Genomic DNA, 21,282 nt, shown 5'->3' with positions numbered 1-21,282 from the left:
TTTGCTGTATGGGAACACTGGAATAGGGGAAGTTTTAATTGTGGAACGTAATAAATGTGTCATGCTGACAAGTTTATGATTGTGAAAACTAGTAGGTTGTTTTTAAGTTTATTTAATAGCCAACGTTATTATAATATATGAAAAAATGTTTGTCCGACAAAAATGTTGGCATTTTCACAAGTCCGAGACGTAGAACATGTCAAATGACAGAAATTATGTTGGTGATAACTAGCAGTCTGATTTTAGCATGACAGTTTAATGAAAGGGTAAAAAATCAAGTGAAGGTTCTGCCCGACAACATTAATGGGACGTTTTCGTAGTCCGACGTTCGAAATCTGTAAGATATAGACAAAAATGCTGACTACGAAATTTGGACAGAATTTTTTGGACAAACATGAATTTTGTCGGACAGAACTTCTAATTGATTTTTTTACCCTTTCAACAAACTCTCGTGCAAAAATCAGACTGTTAGTTATCACTATTATTGTGAAAACTTGTGAAAATGCCAAACATTTTTGTTGTACAATAGCTATTTGTATAATAAGGCAGGAAAGTGCTACTTTTTCTCCCGAGAAGGAAGTTTACTGCCCAACGCGTAGTGGAGGTTTTTCCACCTTCCTCAAATAACAAGTCATTTTATCATTTTTACTTAATTTATTTATGTAACTAACCAACAAAATTTATTAGAACTAAAACTAACAAGTAGGTACAATATAACTGTCAACTGTCAAATATAAGTCAAATTATTAATGTAAACATTGTTAAATCAACATAACAATTTACTGTTTTTTACCATTCTGCAAAATACAGGGTAGGGTGTTTTATAAATAAACGTTAAAATGTATAGATACTTACGTAATAGAAAATAGATATTGTACAGAGCGTCAATAAGTTATATTTCATGAATGAAATACCATGACGTCACTTTTACTTTTCCTCCCTAGGGAGGAAAAGTACAACTTTGCTCCCTACAATCAGATCCGGAAAAGTATACTTTCGGTAGAGGTAGGTGGAAAACATTTTTTCATATATTCTGACTAGATACCGTTAAGGGGTTAGGTCCACTCATGATTTTCAAAAAATCGATTTTTTTTATTACATTTTCTAAAAGTATAACATTTCAAAAGTATTCCCTGAAATTTTTAGACCAATCGGACTATTATTCGCCGAGATATACAACTTAGAACACACCTACCTCGAGTGCTCAAAAACAGGTAGGTAGCGGCATCTGTGCGCTCGACCCTTACCTTTTCTCTTTTGTCTTTTTCTTACCTGCTGCTCCTTTTCTAGCTGCTTACACAGCACACAGCAGTTGAACGTGATACTTTGAGCTGAACGCACGTCGCATTGCTTGGTCCGGGCGCATCTGTATTTTCAAATACATAGCTTCGATATTTTGAGGTTAAAATTTCTATCTGCATGTAAACTAACTCAAAACTTTAAACGCGTTTTTCTCGAAACCACATTTTCGAAGTCGGTGATCACAGTAACTCGAAAACGGCTGTATTGATTCTCTTGAAATTTTAACGACTTATTTTACATATAATTGTCCTCCGGATGGACGAAGGATTTTTTTTACAATGAAAAATTTTTGAAGTGAAAACTTCTTTAGGGACGTTGTGCGATTTTTGGATAGGGGAAAAATCATTGAATTCGCGACCGTCATCACTTATGTTATACAGGGTGTCCCGAAAAGATTGGTCATAAATTATACCACAGATTCTGGGGTCAAAAATAGGTTGATTGAACCTCACTTACTTATATACAATAGTGCACACAAAAAAAGTTACAGCCCTTTGAAGTTACAAAATGAAAATCGATTTTTTTTCATATATCGAAAACTCTCAGAGATTTTTTATTGAAAATTGACATGTGGCATTTTTACGACAGCAATATCTTAAAAAAAGAATTAAGTAAAATTTGTGCACCCCATACAAATTTTATGGGGGTTTTGTTCCCTTAAACCCCCCCAAACTTTTGTGTACGTTCCAATTAAATTTTTATTGTGGCACTATTAGTTAAACACATTATTTTTAAAACTTTTTTGCCTCTTAGTACTTTTTCGATAAGCCAGTGTTTATCGAGATATTTTGAATATTTGTCGAATCCACCACATATATTATGTATATGGTTAAGTACGGTTATAGAGACCTGTTAATAATCTGAAAATTTATTTATAATTTACATTTTTAGGTATATTTTGAAAAAGAAGCTACATCTCGATAAAAGGTGACTTATGAACAAAAGACTAAGCGACAAAAGTTTTAAAAACACTGTGTTTAACTAATGGTACCACAATAATAGTTTAATTGGAACGTACACAAACATTAGGGGGGTTTAAAGGAACAAAACCCCCATAAAATTTTTACGTAAATATATTGAAAAAGAAGCCGCATCTCAATAAAAACTGGCTTATCGAAAAAATACTAAGAGGCAAAAAAGTTTTAAAAACGTTGTGTTTAACTAATGGTACCACAATAATGAATTAATTGGAACGTACACAAAAGTTTGGGGGGGTTTAAGGGAACAAAATCCCCATAAATTTTTTATGGGGTGGACAAATTTCACTATAATCTTGCTTTAAGATGTTCCTGACATAAGAATTATACATGTCCATTTTCAATAAAAAATCTCTAATAGTTTTCGATATATTGAAAAAAATCGATTTTCATTTTGTAACTTCAAAGGGCTGTAACTTTTTTTGTGAGCACATTTGTACTAAGGTAAGTTAGGTTCAATCGAACTATTTTTGACCCCAGAATGTGTGGTATAATTTATGACCATTCTTTTCGGGACACCCTGTATATTATGTGCATGTATATATAAATTGTGTAGAGGTATTTAAATTTAAAATAAATGTAAAACCTATTTTAGGATGGGGAAAAAGGATTTATTTCGCGATCGTCATCCCTTCGGCGAAATAAATTTTGTACGTATAATTATTATGTGTATGTATATATAAATTGTGTAGAAGTATTTAAATTTAAAATAAATGAAACCTATTTTAGGATGGGGAAAAGGATTGATTTCGCGACCGTCATCGTTCTGACGAAATAAATTTTGTACGTATATTATTATAATCTACGTATAATAATAGTAATATTATTGAAGTAAAAACTTCTTTAGGGACGTTGTGCACTTTTTAGACGGGGAAAAAGTATTGAATTAGCGACCATCATTACTTCGACGAAATAATGTTTTAAAGTGAAAACTTTCTAAGGGACGTTTTGCCCTTTTTCAATGGGGGAAAAAGTGTTGAATTAGCGACCGTCATCGCTTCGGCGAAATAAATTTTTGAAGTGAAAACTTCTATAGAAACGTTGTGCACTTTTTATATGGGAAAAAAGTATTGAATTAGCGACCGTCATTGCTTCGACGAAATACATTTTTTAAGTGAAAACTTCTTTAGGGAGGTTGTGCACATTTTAGATGGGGAAAACGTATTGAATTAACGACCGTCATTGCTTCGACGAAATGTTTTGAAGTGAAAACTATCTTAGGGACGTTTTGCCCCTTTTAAATAGGGAAAAAGTATTGAATTAGCGACCGTCATTGCTTCGTCGAACTAATTTTTGAAGTGAAAACTGCTTTAGGGATGTTTTGTACTTTTTCGATGGGTTAAAAGTATTAAATTAGCGACCGTCATTGCTTTAACGAAATAAATTTTTGAAGTGAAAACTTCTTTAGGGACGTTGTGCACTTTTTAGATGGGGAAAAAGTATTAAACTAGCGACCGTCATTGATTCGACGAAATACATTTGTGAAGTGAAAACTTTTTTAGGGACGTTTTGCACTTTTTAGATAGGGAAAAAAGTATTGTGTTTGCGACCCTCATCACTTTGCCGAACTAAATTTCTTACGTATATATATTATGTATATATAATAGTATGTATACATAAATAGCATAGAACGTACGCAACGTGTATATAATATAGGTATAGCACTTCTTTTTGGATGGGGAAAAAGCATTGAGCTCGTAATTTAGATACTATAAGAAGTTTTCACTTCTGTCGAAGTTTTCACTTCTGTCGGCACTCCCACGAGTGCTTTAACCCGCCATTACACGCGCTATGAGGAAATCCCTCACCATATTTGTTTATAACCAATGAAATTGTGTAAACTAATACGATAACCTTAAGCACCCAGGAATGCCTTTAGCATGGTTTATGAGAGGGTATGAAAAAGTTATAGAATATTTCAGGCGGCCAGTGTGCTGTGTGATAGTTGAAAGAAGAGACATCCCTCTTCAAGTGAGGGAATTCCTCACTGCGCGTGCAATCACAGTGAAATCACGTTTCTATTATCTCAAAGAAACTTTTAGGTTTTTATTTAATATTTAGGTAGGTTTAATTAAAATATTATTGTTTGGATTAGGTTAGGAACAGTGGCACACCGAGGGGGGGGGGGTTTGGGGGTTAAACTCCCACCCAGAGCATATAGAAATATATATAAAAGAAAGTAGGAAAATGTAACTTGTCTTTCACAAATAATACAAAAAACTTTCGGTGCCCAAGCAAACCCCCCCCCCCCCAGAGAAAAATTCTAGGTGCGCCACTGGTTAAGAACCCATTTTTAAATTTACCTATTCTAATTGGGAAATAAGCCACAATTTAACTTGAAACATTGATTTTATTGACGTTTCGAATTCCACCTCGGACGTCGTTATCAAAATACAAAATATTAATAGTTAGTTACATAAATGCCACAAAGAAATAACTTCAGAACAGTTTTTAATTTTAATTTGTATTTTTAGTAAAATGAATTCGCGTAAAGAACGTTAATTTCTTCAGTGGCTTGCTGAAATTGAAAATTAAGAAAACTTGCTTTTGATCTATATTATTTTTACTTTTGTTTTGTTAAATTAATAAAAAACAATTGGTTTACGAGACTTTCTATAATATGTGAGTACAACCCATTTTATATTTTTACATGTTGACATTCATTCTTCCTCGAAATAAGTCGAATTTATGTGGGTGAGGGCGACGCTCATACGCGTGCAACCACGTCACAATAGAAGACGCGTGTAACGGCGGGTTAAATTTTTTTTATAGCCGAAAAAGTGACGAAAATTTGGGTTAAAAAAAATGTTGACTTTGAACGTCCGCCATGTTGCGACAAATCAAAATATGAACAAACCCTTCGTAGGAGCATTAACTGATTTACTAAAGATCCCCGTTCGTTTTTTTTTTGGTTTCAGATGATTCAGACTGTTGCAATCGTGATCACCGCAAAATCTGACGTTGACTATATCTCTTAATATTATGGACATTTTGACATGAATTTTTTTTTTGTAACTTCTTGAAATGTATATCTTTAATGTACAAAAAGATTTATTCATAAATAATAAAACCCGTCTTCAGAAAAAATTTGCAAAAAGCGTTCTTTTTTTGCCTTACAAGTGGACCTAACCCCTTAAGCTATGAACAAATTTTCAGCTTGCTATTAATAAACTTTTTTTTTGGTACGCGGGATCCAGAACTATGCTGTACACAATTATTAATCTAGCAGAGGTCTTTCACGAGTTAAATGATTCCTTTTATGTAAACAAACTAGTAAAGAGATTTACCTGATTTTCTCCCGACGGTCGCGTCCAATCAGCGTTATTGTTCGTTTGAAACTGTTGACCTTGTCCGAAATATATTATTTCATTGTCTAATTTTCGACCACCCAGGTTTAAGGTATCGTTTGCTATTTTCAGTCCCCAATCAGCTAAAATTTGTTTCGCTTCTTCGTTGTTATTTATATTCTGTAAATACTTTCTTAATGCAGCTACCCTCTGATTCGGTGTCACTCGAGTAAATTGAGCGACATCTTTCATAACCTGAAATAAAATTATAAAATGATATACCGCATAAAGATATAGAAGTAAAAAACATCGAAGTAAAAACTCTTAGTAGTAGGTGTAATTTAATTAAATATCTTTAAAAAATCCAAATGGATTACATAAATGTGTTCAGAACGAGTGTTTTCGGACCTATCCGTCCATCATCAGTGAACTCATGTACCGGGTGTCCCAATAAGAATGGCCCTAGGCCATATCTCAGGAACCGTTTGTAGTACAGTTTTAAGAAAAAAATATTTAAAACAAAAGTTGCCTCAGGAAAAGCCTGGAAATTATTTTCATAATTGTAGGTCCACCGCCAGAAGCGGCTTTACCGATTGTGCAGGGTGTACGGTGCACACGGGCGCCAAAGAGCGGGTCCTTTACTTTGTTTCAACATGAAATGGATAGGGTTATTCGAAAAGGAACCAAGCGCCTATTTAGTAATTCGGAGAAAATTACGTTAGAAATTTAGTTTAAATTATAAATCGTGATTCAAACTTTATGAAAATCTTTATATTCCATAGCATTCTATGTTGTTTTATTGTTCTAGCTTGAAAGTTTGAAAATAATAAGATTATGAAAAGGGTGGATTTTTGATAATTTTGGCGCTTGGTTCTGTTTCAAAATTAGAGGTAAATAAAACATGGATCCTTTTACAAGGTTTATTGAACTTAAATAAAGTAACGCATAAATTCATTATTTCGTAAACCGGCGACTTTAAGAAAAAATCCCGAAACAGGTCGATTTTTATTTTGAAATTACGATTTTTTGGCATTAATATCATACTTATGACGTCATCCATCTGGGCGTAATGACGTAATCGATGTTTTTTAAATGAGAATAGGGGTCATGTAATAGCTTATTTGAAAGTGTATTTAATTCTCTATTCACTAATATAAACGTTAACATAATTATTTATACAGGGTGTCCAAAAAAAATTTTAAATTAAATTAATTGAAACAAAAAGATGAATGTATGTAATTTGTTGAATTCTAAATACATTTTACTGCTGTCAGAAAACATAAAAATATTTTATTTAAAAATAAACATTGATTTTCGCTTAACATTGACTTCACTATTTTGTTTGACATGCAAAGTCGTAGGCAAATCCTTTTGTAAAGCTAGGTACAATATTGAATTTCTGCTCCCATAATTACAGCTATTGATTTTGTCACCCATATTATTATTTTAGTAACAACACACGTCCAAGAGCTGTGAGACATTTTTGAGTAGGTATTTTAGGCAAGCTGAAAATTTTTCAGGTGACTCTTCCATAATAGCCTAATACAAAAATGCCGGTCTGGCTGGAGGGTAGCGGTTATTTTCCCCAAAAATCCCCCCCAAAGTTAAAAAAGGGTAAAAATTGTTATTACAAAAAATATCATTGACGTGACTTTAAAGTAAATTTAAATATTCAAATATTAGGAAAATAAACAAGCCAGGCGATTTGAGGGCGATTTTAGCTCTGCAAGATACTTGCATGGGCGTCCCAGGATTATTTTCAGGGGATGCATATTAACTTCAGAAGATTTTATCTGAATCTGTACATACTATTAACAAGTATAAAATATACAACTATACATGCATAGCTATGTATATTCCTTCTGGACAGGGAGGTACAATTGTTATTTTGACAGGGTATTTTTTAATATTAAAAATAAATATTCTAAAAAAGGCAGCTTTTTGGTGAAATTTTTCAACTGCCATGTGATCAAACAAATTACGGGTTCATATAAATGAAAAGCGCTATAGGTAAGCAGCAGTGTGAGAAAGAGCGTATACCGATAGCTGTTTGCGTCCTCTGTTCTAGCGAAGTGAGTCCGTTCGCTCGAGAAAAATCACGTGACCTGGTGATACCCATGTTGTTGTGCCTCGAAACGTTAGAGTAATTGTTATATATTATAGTTTTTTAAGTAACTTTTCCTTAATTAAAGGAAAATAATACGTACTATACAATAGATTTTGCAAATATGATAGGAAATGACAAATTTATTATTATAAATATATAGGTAGAAAATTATAAAACTATAAACTAAATAAATTCTGTGTCCGAATCTTGTACTTCTTCTTCAAACTCCTCATCTGAGCTTAAATATTCATTATTTTCTTCTTCGTCAGACTCCCCTCGAGACTCAGATTCTTCTTCTACATGAACTGTAGATAGTTGTAATATGCATTTAGAATTTATTAAAAATTAATTACTGATTAATTAATTGATTTGCTACGTATTCTCTGTCATTTTGTACGGAGTCGAAGCCTGCACAACCACGGGCGCATCTGAAGAAAGACTTGCCATTGTTGAGATGTGGTGTTATCGAATAATGTAAAAAAATAATGTACACAACACGTAACAAACGCGGAAACATTAAGAAAGATGAAAATTAGACAAGAAATACTCAACACTATGAAGGAAAAAAATTAGCTACTTTGGTCATATACTAAGAAATAAAAAACCTGATGTGATTGGTTATATAAGGAAAAGTATTAAGTATTGGTTTTAAAAGAAAGAATACGTAGCAACTCAATTAATTAATCACTAATAATCTTTTAATTAACTCTAAATACATATTATAACTATTTACAGATTAGGTAGAAGACGAATCTGAGTCTTGAGGGGAGTCTAACAAAGAAGAAGAGAATGAATATTTAAGCTCAGATGAGGAGTTTGAAGAAGAAGTACAAGACACAGAATTAATTTAGTCTATAGTTTAATACTTTTCTACCTATATATTTATAATAATACATTTGTTTTTTTTTCTATCATATTTGCAAAATCTACAGTGATGAGCGCGCTAATAACCGGCAAAACAGCTCAAAAGATGGAAAACATAATACATCTCGAAACAAAAAGAGATGAAACTCTTTTTGTTTCGCAATGTGTTATGTTTTCAACCTTTTGAGCTATTTTGCCGGTTATTAGCTTGCTCATCACTGTATTGTATAGTACGTATTATTTTCCTTTAATTAAGAAAAAGTTACAACAACATGGTTATCGCTAGGTCACGTGATTTTTCTCGAGCGAACGGACTCGCTCAGTTAGAACAGAGGACGCAAACAGCTATCGGTATACGCTCTTTCTCACACTGGTGCTTACCTATACCGCTTTTCATTTATATGCACCCGTAATTTGTTTGATCACATGGCAGTTGGAAAATTTCACCAAAAAAAACCTGTCTTTTTTAGAATATTTATTTTTAATATTAAAAAATACCCTGTCAAAATAACAATTGCACCTCCCTGTCCGGAAGGAGTGTACATAGCTATGCATGTATAGTTGTATATTTTATACTCGTTAATAGTATGTACAGATTCAGATGAAATCTTGTGAAGTTCAGATGCATCCCCTGAAAATAATCCTGACGCCCATGCAAGTATCTTGCAGAGTTAAAATCGCCCTCAAATCGCCTGGTCTGTTTATTTTCTTTATATTTGAATATTTAAATTTACTTTAAAGTCACGTCAATGGTATTTTTTGTAATATCAATTTTTGCCCTTTTTTTAACTTTGGGGGGGATTTTTGGGGAAAATAACCGCTACCCTCCAGCCAGACCGGCATTTTTGTATTAGGCTATCATAGAAAAGTCACCTGAAAAATTTTCAGGTTGCCTAAAATACCTACTCAAAAATGTCTCACAGCTCTTATACTATAAATAATTATTATTGCTACCGGTACGTAACACGTGCTCGAAATCTATAAAAATCGAAAGAGATCCAAGCGACTTAAAGAAAATATTTGAAAGAGTTTTGGCTGTTGGTTCCTTTTCGACAATTAGATAACTGTAATTTTAAAGATGGCGCTTGGTGTTCTGGTTAATAGATGTCGTTGGAGTCATTCTGGAGCTTGGATATTTTTAGAATATTTAATATACTCCAGTAGAAATCGGTTGGTGGTAATTTCTTCATATTTTCGAATTTGTCGCTTGGTTCCTTTTCGAATAACTCTATCCAAATATGCTTTAAAACGATTAATGAAGAATTACATTGGCACTTAAGCGCGATTTATGGATTACCGCCCGCCCGGCTGTCCATCCAACAGACGGGCGGCAATCTTTTGATTCGGCTGAAATCGGCTGTGAAACCTATAAAGGTCAAATTGCTTAGGACTTGCCAGACATTTTCAAAGGCGTTTGTACACGTGCCGCGGGGTAATTTTGCGAAATAAGCTTTGGCGGAATGGATTAAGTATTATATTTAAGTTAACATGTAAATATGTATAAGATAAAGCAGCTTTTCTTTTGATTAAAATTATTTAAAAGGAAGATTTTCTTTTTTTACTACCACAATTATTATGACTTTCAACGGAGTCAGAGCTCCTTAAAAAATTATCCATATTAACAATTTGTTGTTGGTTTTTTAGTAAAACTGAAAATACGTAGTTCATCACTGTATATGTTAAATTATAGTGCAGTGTGGAACAACGGTAAGTTAAATCGTTTTAATATATATATACAAACAACTCGTGAGGGGAGGGACGAGGCTTTTGTAGGTTTTATTTAATTAACATAGAATGAAGTAAACACTTCTGTTGTATATAGGTATATTATAAATTTATTAAAAAATTTTTAAAATTCATCCACAAGGGAGTGGTTGTACAAAACGTTTTCGGTCAAACTGACCATCCTCAGTGTAAACGTCCAGTGTACAAGTAATTGAAACTAGCCACTTGAATAGGTGTAAAACCTCAAAATAACATTATTGCTACATTATGAGCTGTATAGTAATCGACAATAAGTCGATGTCTTAAGATTAAAAATGTATCACATGTGGATGTATGTCATCCTTGCTCGGAATTAGCACAAGGTTGTGATCAGGTGAGAGGTTAACAACCGTTGGTTGTGATCTGAAAAGTGCTCTGAACTATAGTAATAGTGAAGTGACTAAATTTCTGAACCTAACTAAATTGTACAATCTAATATAAAAACAGACTTAAGTCCTCAATTATTGTAATTAGTTGTTATAAGCGAACATCTGATTTTATGTAGAACTCTCCCCCGCCAATACCCTTTCATGGTTGACGCGGTTAATATAAAAAAACGTGTTCAGTACGAACGTTTTCGGACCTGTCAGTCCATCATCGGTGAACTCATGTGCTTGCAAAACAGCCCCAAACAGTAGTTATATGTAGTATTCAATTTACATTCTTAAATTGTAAAATTGTAAGGAACTTGTTAGTGGATACCTTCCGGAAACATGAAGAAACCCTACTCGAAATATTATTAAACAACCTCTTGGTCAAGTGACCAAGGCAGTGTTCACTTGGCAGACACCAGTTGACCAAGATGGTTGTTTAAGATTTCGGGTAGGGTTTCTTCATTTTCCCGGAAGGTGTTCACTAACATCGGCTTTAAGTCTTTATAATTTTACAATTTAATAATGTAAATTAATTACTACATATAACCACTGTTTGGTTTTGTGGCTATTTTGCAAGTATGTACCGGGTGTCCCAATAAGAATGGCTCTAGGCCATATCTCAGGAACCGTTTATAGTACAGCTTTGAGAAAAAAATATTTATGACAAAAGTTGCCTCGGGAAAAGCCTGGAAATTATTTTCATAATTCTAGGTCCACCGCTAGAGGGCGTAGTTGAATATCAAAAATTAAAAAATCAAAATTTTACAAAATTTACCTAATGAAAGGGCACTGGAAATTCAATCATCGTATTCTTCATAAAATTCTGCGCATATTTGATTTCACAAGTTTAAGTCTACCTTTGCAAATAAGAGGTGGGGGTGAGTGGGAACCTACTTATGAAAAAATGGCTGTAAGTCCGGTTCTGCTAAATCGAATTTTGCATACTTGGTCTTGTTGAAAACAGCTCTTCTTCGTCAATGTAAGAGTCTTATTTTCGAAATAGCCTAATTAGTAATATGCCAGCTAGTAGGCGTTATTTAATTATTTTTGGAAATCTAGTTTTCTTTGGAGAGTATTAAATACAAGTATGCATTTTTAATCCTTTATTACAAAATTAGACCAAATTAGCAACAAAATACCGAAAACCGCATGTCGATATCTTTTTTCTATCTCGAGATATCTTAAGAAACGTGTAAATTTTAAACAAATGTTAATGTAACCGGTAAACTAAGTTAAGGAAAAGTAGTGTGCTATGGAAAAAACAAAGAAACATTTTCCAGGTGTAAACGTATATAATTAATTAAAACAACAATAAGACAAACAACACTATAAAATATAACAAAGAAATAAAAGCAACTACTTACTTAGTGACGACCTAAATGTTCAAATTGTTGCTCATCATTTTCGATGCAAGCATTTTGTATTTTCTAGATCATGTTTTCTCGAGTAGTGGGCCTAGCGGCAAAAACAAGGTCTTTAATCCGTCTCCATAAATAAAAGTCTAAAACAGTTAAATCTGTTGCTATTCAATCTACTCTTAAAAGAGTAAATGCTTGCATCGAAAATGCAATTTGAGCATTTAGGCAGTCACTAAGTACTAAGTAAGAAATTGCTTTTATTTCTTTGTTATATTTTATACTGTTGTTTGTCTTATTGTTGTTTTAATTAATTATATACGTTTACATCTGGAAAATATTTATTTGTTTTTTCCATAGCACACTACTTTCCTTAACCTCGTTTACCGGTGACAGTAACAGTTGTTTAATATTTACACATTTTTTAAGATATCTCGAGATTAAAAAAAGGTATCGACATGCGGTTTTCGGTATTCTGTTGCTAATTTGGACTAATTTTGTAATACAGGATTAAAAATGCATACTTGTATTTAATATTTTCCAAAGAAAACTAGATTTCTGAAAATAATTAAATAACACCTCCTAGTTTGCATATTACTTATTAGGCTATTTCGAAAATAAGACACTTACATTTACGAAAAATTTTGTAAAATTTTGATTTTTTAATTTTTGATATTCAACTACGCCCTCTAGCGGTGGACCTAGAATTATGAAAATAATTTCCAGGCTTTTCCCGAGGCAACTTTTGTCATAAATATTTTTTTCTCAAAGCTGTACTATAAACGGTTCCTGAGATATGGCCTAGAGCCATTCTTATTGGGACACCCGGTACATACTTGCAAAATAGCCACAAAACCAAACAGTGGTTATATGTAGTAATTAATTTACATTATTAAATTGTAAAATTATAAAGACTTAAAGCCGATGTTAGTGAACACCTTCCGGGAAAATGAAGAAACCCTACCCGAAATCTTAAACAACCATCTTGGTCAACTGGTGTCTGCCAAGTGAACACTGCCTTGGTCACTTGACCAAGAGGTTGTTTAATAATATTTCGAGTAGGGTTTCTTCATGTTTCCGGAAGGTATCCACTAACAAGTTCCTTACAATTTTACAATTTAAGAATGTAAATTGAATACTACATATAACTACTGTTTGGGGCTGTTTTGCAAGCACATGAGTTCACCGATGATGGACTGACAGGTCCGAAAACGTTCGTACTGAACACGTTTTTTTATATTAACCGCGTCAACCATGAAAGGGTATTGGCGGGGGAGAGTTCTACATAAAATCAGATGTTCGCTTATAACAACTAATTACAATAATTGAGGACTTAAGTCTGTTTTTATATTAGATTGTACAATTTAGTTAGGTTCAGAAATTTAGTCACTTCACTATTACTATAGTTCAGAGCACTTTTCAGATCACAACCAACGGTTGTTAACCTCTCACCTGATCACAACCTTGTGCTAATTCCGAGCAAGGATGACATACATCCACATGTGATACATTTTTAATCTTAAGACATCGACTTATTGTCGATTACTATACAGCTCATAATGTAGCAATAATGTTATTTTGAGGTTTTACACCTATTCAAGTGGCTAGTTTCAATTACTTGTACACTGGACGTTTACACTGAGGATGGTCAGTTTGACCGAAAACGTTTTGTACAACCACTCCCTTGTGGATGAATTTTAAATTTTTTTTAATAAATTTATAATATACCTATATACAACAGAAAAGTTTACTTCATTCTATGTTGTCTTAACAAAGGTATACAGCCAACTACAGGGTTTACCCTTTTAATGTTTTATTTAATTAATTATAATTAACATTGTAATCAGGTGCGGATCCAGAGCTAGTTAGCTGTTATTGGGGAGGGGGCTATGCTTATAAGATACGACTACAAAAAGAGCAATTTTTTTAAAAAGGGGTATATTTAATACAACATCCAAAATTTAAATAAAAAATAAACCGGTATTATTTAAGATTTTGCTAATGCAAAAGCACGAAAAGTATCTTTTTTATAATAACATCTTTTTTATAATCATAAATATTATTTTTTAAATAATCACAAAGTTTACATCAAAGTACTTACATTATAAGCGTACCTAATACCATCTAATACTCCATGTACTAGTACTAGGTAGGTACCTATTCGATTATTCCATTTTGACTGCGCGTCTACCGAAGGGCGCCAGGCATCGACTGCACACGGGCGCTACATGGGCTAGAGCCGCCTCTGTCCCCCGCTAGAGGGCGTAATTGAATATCAAAAATTTAAAAATCAAAATTTTACAAAATTTGCCTAATGAAAGGGCACTGGAAATCATATCATCGTATTCTTCATAAAATTCTGCGCATATTTGATTTCACAAGTTTAATTCTACCTTTGCAAATAAGAGGTGGGGGTGAGTGGGAACCTTCTTATGAAAAAATGGCTGTAAGTCCGGTTCTGCTAAATCGAATTTTGCATACTTGGTCTTGTTGAACCAGCTCTTTTTCGTAAATGTAAGTGTCTTATTTTCGAAATAGCCTAATAAGTAATATGCAGACTAGGAGGTGTTATTTAATTATTTTCAGAAATCTAGTTTTCTTTGGAAAATATTAAATACAAGTATGCATTTTTAATCCTGTATTACAAAATTAGTCCAAATTAGCAACAGAATACCGAAAACCGCATGTCGATACCTTTTTTTAATCTCGAGATATCTTAAAAAATGTGTAAATATTAAACAACTGTTACTGTCACCGGTAAACGAGGTTAAGGAAAGTAGTGTGCTATGGAAAAAACAAATAAATATTTTCCAGATGTAAACGTATATAATTAATTAAAACAACAATAAGACAAACAACAGTATAAAATATAACAAAGAAATAAAAGCAATTTCTTACTTAGTACTTAGTGACTGCCTAAATGCTCAAATTGCATTTTCGATGCAAGCATTTACTCTTTTAAGAGTAGATTGAATAGCAACAGATTTAACTGTTTTAGACTTTTATTTATGGAGACGGATTAAAGACCTTGTTTTTGTCGCTAGGCCCACTACTCGAGAAAACATGATCTAGAAAATACAAAATGCTTGCATCGAAAATGATGAGCAACAATTTGAATATTTAGGTCGTCACTAAGTAAGTAGTTGCTTTTATTTCTTTGTTATATTTTATAGTGTTGTTTGTCTTATTGTTGTTTTAATTAATTATATACGTTTACACCTGGAAAATGTTTCTTTGTTTTTTCCATAGCACACTACTTTTCCTTAACTTAGTTTACCGGTTACATTAACATTTGTTTAAAATTTACACGTTTCTTAAGATATCTCGAGATAGAAAAAAGATATCGACATGCGGTTTTCGGTATTTTGTTGCTAATTTGGTCTAATTTTGTAATAAAGGATTAAAAATACATACTTGTATTTAATACTCTCCAAAGAAAACTAGATTTCCAAAAATATTTAAATAACGCCTACTAGCTGGCATATTACTAATTAGGCTATTTCGAAAATAAGACTCTTACATTGACGAAGAAGAGCTGTTTTCAACAAGACCAAGTATGCAAAATTCGATTTAGCAGAACCGGACTTACAGCCATTTTTTCATAAGTAGGTTCCCACTCACCCCCACCTCTTATTTGCAAAGGTAGACTTAAACTTGTGAAATCAAATATGCGTAGAATTTTATGAAGAATACGATGATTGAATTTCCAGTGCCCTTTCATTAGGTAAATTTTGTAAAATTTTGATTTTTTAATTTTTGATATTCAACTACGCCCTCTAGCGGTGGACCTAGAATTATGAAAATAATTTCCAGGCTTTTACCGAGGCAACTTTTGTCATAAATATTTTTTTCTCAAAGCTGTACTATAAACGGTTCCTGAGATATGGCCTAGAGCCATTCTTATTGGGACACCCGGTACATACTTGCAAAATAGCCACAAAACCAAACAGTGGTTATATGTAGTAATTAATTTACATTATTAAATTGTAAAATTATAAAGACTTAAAGCCGATGTTAGTGAACACCTTCCGGGAAAATGAAGAAACCCTACCCGAAATCTTAAACAACCATCTTGGTCAACTGGTGGCTGCCAAGTGAACACTGCCTTGGTCACTTGACCAAGAGGTTGTTTAATAATATTTCGAGTAGGGTTTCTTCATGTTTCCGGAAGGTATCCACTAACAAGTTCCTTACAATTTTACAATTTAAGAATGTAAATTGAATACTACATATAACCACTGTTTATGGCTGTTTTGCAAGCACATGAGTTCACCGATGATGGACTGACAGGTCCGAAAACGTTCGTACTGAACACGTTTTTTTATATTAACCGCGTCAACCATGAAAGGGTATTGGCGGGGGAGAGTTCTACATAAAATCAGATGTTCGCTTATAACAACTAATTACAATAATTGAGGACTTAAGTCTGTTTTTATATTAGATTGTACAATTTAGTTAGGTTCAGAAATTTAGTCACTTCACTATTACTATAGTTCAGAGCACTTTTCATATCACTTGTTAAATCACTTTGAAGTCGTTCCTGAACACATTTACATATGTAATCCATTTGGATTTTTAAGATTGGTAATTAAATTATAGGAGTTTTAATACTTTAACTTATACTAAGGAGTTTTATACTTCGATGTTAGAGTTTTTTAACTACATGGTATAAAACCAAGTCCCAGGAACTTTCCCGTTTTAGTTTTTATAAAAGTAAAATTTTTTAAGAATTTGCCGTAAAAGGAAATCAAGAGACGTATTATATTTTAGTTTGTTCAGAAAGCGCCATAAACACCCTTACTACACTGGGGTGCAAAATTAACCGGACACCTTAAAAAGGGCCAATTCTGATGTTTCGAATTTCCTAAACTTGTCCGATTTAATTATTTTAACATATTATAGCCTTATTTTTAGCAATATCGCTGTAATAGTACTGTTGCTAAACAATTATATTTTCATTGCATACCGGGTGCATCTAAACAAACTGAAACAAACGGGTCGCCCCCAAAACCGGTAATACTTAACTTCACGCGCAACTTTGATAAGAGAATTATAAAAAAATATGCATTGAAATCCAGATCCCGTAGTTTTTTGAGCATTATAAAGTGAATACAAAGACATACATATATATTTTTTTGTAATTCCATCTTCAATTTACTCTGCACTTCTCGTAGACTTATTGTCGATAAGGTAGAGTCGTTATACAGGGTGTTTCATTGGTAAAGTAACATACGGTAACTGTAGAAAGAGGATACTTAGGCGGTCTCAAAAATACCATACTTAATGGGTAATACCACTCCATTAATAACAAAGATACTGGGTGTTTTATCTATTTTGCCATTTTCTTAATTGGTTCATAACTTTTTGACCACACTATATATTTATTTTATAATTGGCACGCAAATATCATTTAAGGCGTACAATAAATTAATTTATTTACAATTGTAAAAAATCCAGGTCCAGCTTAAAAAATATTGGAAAAATATTCCGACCCCAAAAAACCACCCTGTACATTAAATTTTTTTAAAATGGATTTTTCAGTTGAAAAGAGGATAAAAACTAAATTCAGTGGTATACTTTAAATTTTCGGCAAAATGATTTTTCTGGTGAAATTTGGAATTTGAATTCTGAAATTAAGTGAATTGCGAGAGCTCTAAGTAGAAAAAAATTGAAATACAGCTTACAACTTGTCAACCACACTGTATGTTGATTTTATATTTAACACGCGAATATTCTTTTAGATGTCCAGTCAATTAATTTAATTACAATTATAAAAAATCCAGGTCCGGATTAAAAAATATTGTATAAATGTTCCAACCCAAAAAACACCTTGTATATTAATTTTTTTTAAAATGGATTTTGCATTTGAAAAGAGGATGAAAAACAAAATTAGTGGTATACTTTGAATTTTCGGCAAAATAATTTTTCTGGTAAAAATTTTAATTTGAATTCTGAAATTATGTGAATTGCGAAGCTCAAAGTAAAATAAATTAAAATATGACTTAATTTTAATTAATACCATTATTTAATCTAAATTGGTAAAATATTAACATTTGCACACATAACAATAATTTTTGATGACCCCCTCTGTGGCTCAGTGGTAAGAGCGCCTACCTTTGGATCGAAAGGTCCGAATGGTCGTGAGTTCGAATCTCACCAGGGTCAGAAATTTTTCGTTTATTATAAATTAATAAATGAAAATAGTTTCTGTCCTTGTGGGATCGGTACTCACCGGAGGGACCGCAGACAATTAGCATCTCTTTGCAAAGACAATGACGTCGACTTTGCAATGTAACAACACACTTACTCAACACACACAGTACACATGACGCTAGGTACCTAACTACAAAAATTTACCGTACCTACGTATAAAAAAAATAATTTTTGATGATGGTAATTTTGAATAAGTACTTAAGTTGCGAATAGTGATTATGCTGCAAATTCTCACCGTGTTGTTATAATTTTTTAGCTATTTTGTTGATTAAAATGATGTATTCTTTATTGACCTTTTATTATTTATTCATTATTTAAAGATGAATATTCGCCAAAAACTATTTTTCACACATAATGAAGAAACACTAAAATATTAACATTTTAACAATTTAGATTAAATAATGGTATTAATTAAAATTAAGTCGCATTTTAATTTTTTCTACAAGAGCTCTCGCAATTGACATAATTTCAGAATTCAAATTCAAAGTATACCACTAATTTTGTTTTTCATCCTCTTTTCAAATCCGAAATCCATTTTAATGAAAATTAATATACAAGGTGTTTTTTGGGTCGGAATATTTACACAATATTTTTTAAACCGGACCTGGATTTTTTATAATTGTAAATAAATTAATTGATTGGACACCTAAAAGAATATTCGCGTGTTAAATATAAAATCAATATAGAGTGAGGTTGACAAGTTGTAAGCTGTATTTCAATTTTTTTCTACTTAGAGCTCTCGCAATTCACTTAATTTCCGAATTCAAATTCAAAATTTCACCAGAAAAATCATTTTGCCGAAAATTCAAATTATACCACTGAATTTAGTTTTTCATCCTATTTTCAACTGAAAAATCCATTTTAAAAAAATTTAATGTACAGGGTGTTGTTTTGGGGTCGGAAAATTTTTCCAATATTTTTTAATCCGGATCTGGATTTTTTACAATTGTAAATAAATTAGTTTATTGTACACCTTAAATGATATTTGCGTGCCAAATATAAAATAAATATACAGTGTGGTCAAAAAGTTATGAACCAATTAAGAAAATGGCAAAATAGATAAAACACCCAGTATTCAGTATCTTTGTTATTAATGGAGTAAGATCCATTAAGTATGGTATTTTTGAGATCGCCTAAGTGTCCAATTTCTACAGTTAACGTATGTTACTTTCCCAATGAAACACCCTGTATGTTTTGGACGGCGGCCGAAACACACCAAGCCTTCTAGTATCGAATCAGGACCAAATAACTCGATATGGATGCCGCAGCAACATCTGCCTAAAGCAATTTAAAGTTTTATTTTCGGAGAAATAAAACTTAAACTATTAAATGAGAGGTTTCTCAGCTAACTCTTTATTTATTTATTTATTTATTATACGGGATAACCCCATTAACAGAAAAATTACAGTTAAATATTAATACATTTCCAAAAGGTAATAATAAATTCAATGTGTTAAATATGACTTAATTAATCTAAAAAATAGAGAATTAGAAAAGTATAAAAACACTGAAAAATTTCATATGTCACGAAAATTAATATATAACATAAATATTGACTACAAAAAAATATACAACATACAAACATAACACTTAAGAGTATAAAAATAACATCACAGAGCAAGAGATCTTTTTAATTGATTTAGAGTTATATTAAATAAATCAAGTGCGTAATTATTTAACAATCCCATATACCTATCAAGTGGGTTGTGAACGCCATACAATGTTCTATGGAAAGGTATTTTAAACATATTATGGTAACGGAGAGCTTGATAAGGAACATTAAAATTAATCTGACTTAAAAGATTGGGAGAATCTATAAGTCCATTTATGATCCTAAAAATGAAAACAGCACCTGCTATGTCACGGCGTACCTTAAGTGGAGGTAGGGACAACTGTTGTTCAAGAAAAGAATAATCGTGATTGACAATGATAGTTTGTGTATAGTAAGCACATGATCTCAAGAATCTATGTTGTATTCTCTCGATAGTATCAATATGAGTCTGGAAATAGGGTGACCAAACCACAGAACTGTACTCCAAGAGGGACCTTACTAAGCTACAGTAAACAAGCCTAGTAGATTCAATAGAGAAGAATTTGCAATTTCTTGTAACAAATCCCAAAAGTTTAGCTGCCTTTACAGATACAGCATTTATATGCTCCACAAAAGAAAGCTTCTCATCCAAAACAACACCCAAATCCCTAACGGAAGATACATATTCAAGTGGCTGATTATTAATGATGTAATCTGTTTCAATTCTACTGACTTTCCGAAAGAAGCTTATAAAACAGCATTTCCTGGCATTCAAGAAAAGTTTGTTTCGAACACACCACTCCTGCAGTCTATCAAGATCCTCCTGCAACAACGCCTGGTCCAACAAACCATCCACTGGTCTCCAGAATTTCAGATCATCAGCTAGCATTAAGCATTTACTATTCAAAAAGCAATTATTTATATCATTAACAAAGATGATAAATAGAAGCGGAGAAGTATGGCCACCCTGAGCAACTCCGGAGCTTACTGTAATAATGTCAGATAAATAGCTACCAATCTTCACTCGTTGAGTACGCCCCGATGAGGAGTTCTTAATCCACTCGACAAAGTTAACATCAAAACCCACAGACACCAGCTTTTCCAAGAGTATCTGGTGATCAACACGATCAAATGCTTTCGAAAAATCCGTGTATATGGCATCTATCTGTTTACGATCCTCCATTTGACACAATAAGTCAGACTGATACTCGACCAAGTTCGTCGCAGCAGACCTTTTTATGCGAAATCCATGCTGCGAATCGGAAATTAATCCGTTACACAACCAAGAAAGCTGCTTGGCCACCAGGCTGTCAAAAAGCTTGGGTATTGCAGACTGAATGCATATGCTGCGATAATTTTCAATGTTATCCTTTTGCCCATTTTTATATACAGGTATAACGTAGCTCTCCTTCCAAGCAGCCGGAAACATAGATGTCGCTAAAGACCTGTTAAACAGTAAATGCAAAGGTATGACTAGAGTACAGACACACTTTTTCAAAAGATAATTA

General features: G+C 32.7%; 1 protein-coding gene across 1 annotated transcript in view; it reads right to left on the bottom strand.

The window, feature by feature from the left end:
* LOC114328871 (piwi-like protein Ago3) overlaps positions 1 to 21,282 on the bottom strand; it is an 89,347-nt gene that overhangs the window by 30,288 nt on the left and 37,777 nt on the right. The window contains exon 5 of the mRNA XM_028277840.2: positions 5,567 to 5,821. Coding sequence (XP_028133641.1) covers positions 5,567 to 5,821 — 255 coding nt within the window. The remainder of the gene's footprint in view (positions 1 to 5,566; positions 5,822 to 21,282) is intronic.

This window comes from Diabrotica virgifera, chromosome 1 (genome assembly GCF_917563875.1).
Source record: "Diabrotica virgifera virgifera chromosome 1, PGI_DIABVI_V3a".
NCBI classification, from domain to species: Eukaryota; Metazoa; Arthropoda; class Insecta; order Coleoptera; family Chrysomelidae; genus Diabrotica; species Diabrotica virgifera.
This window is presented reverse-complemented; position numbering and strand designations above follow the sequence as displayed.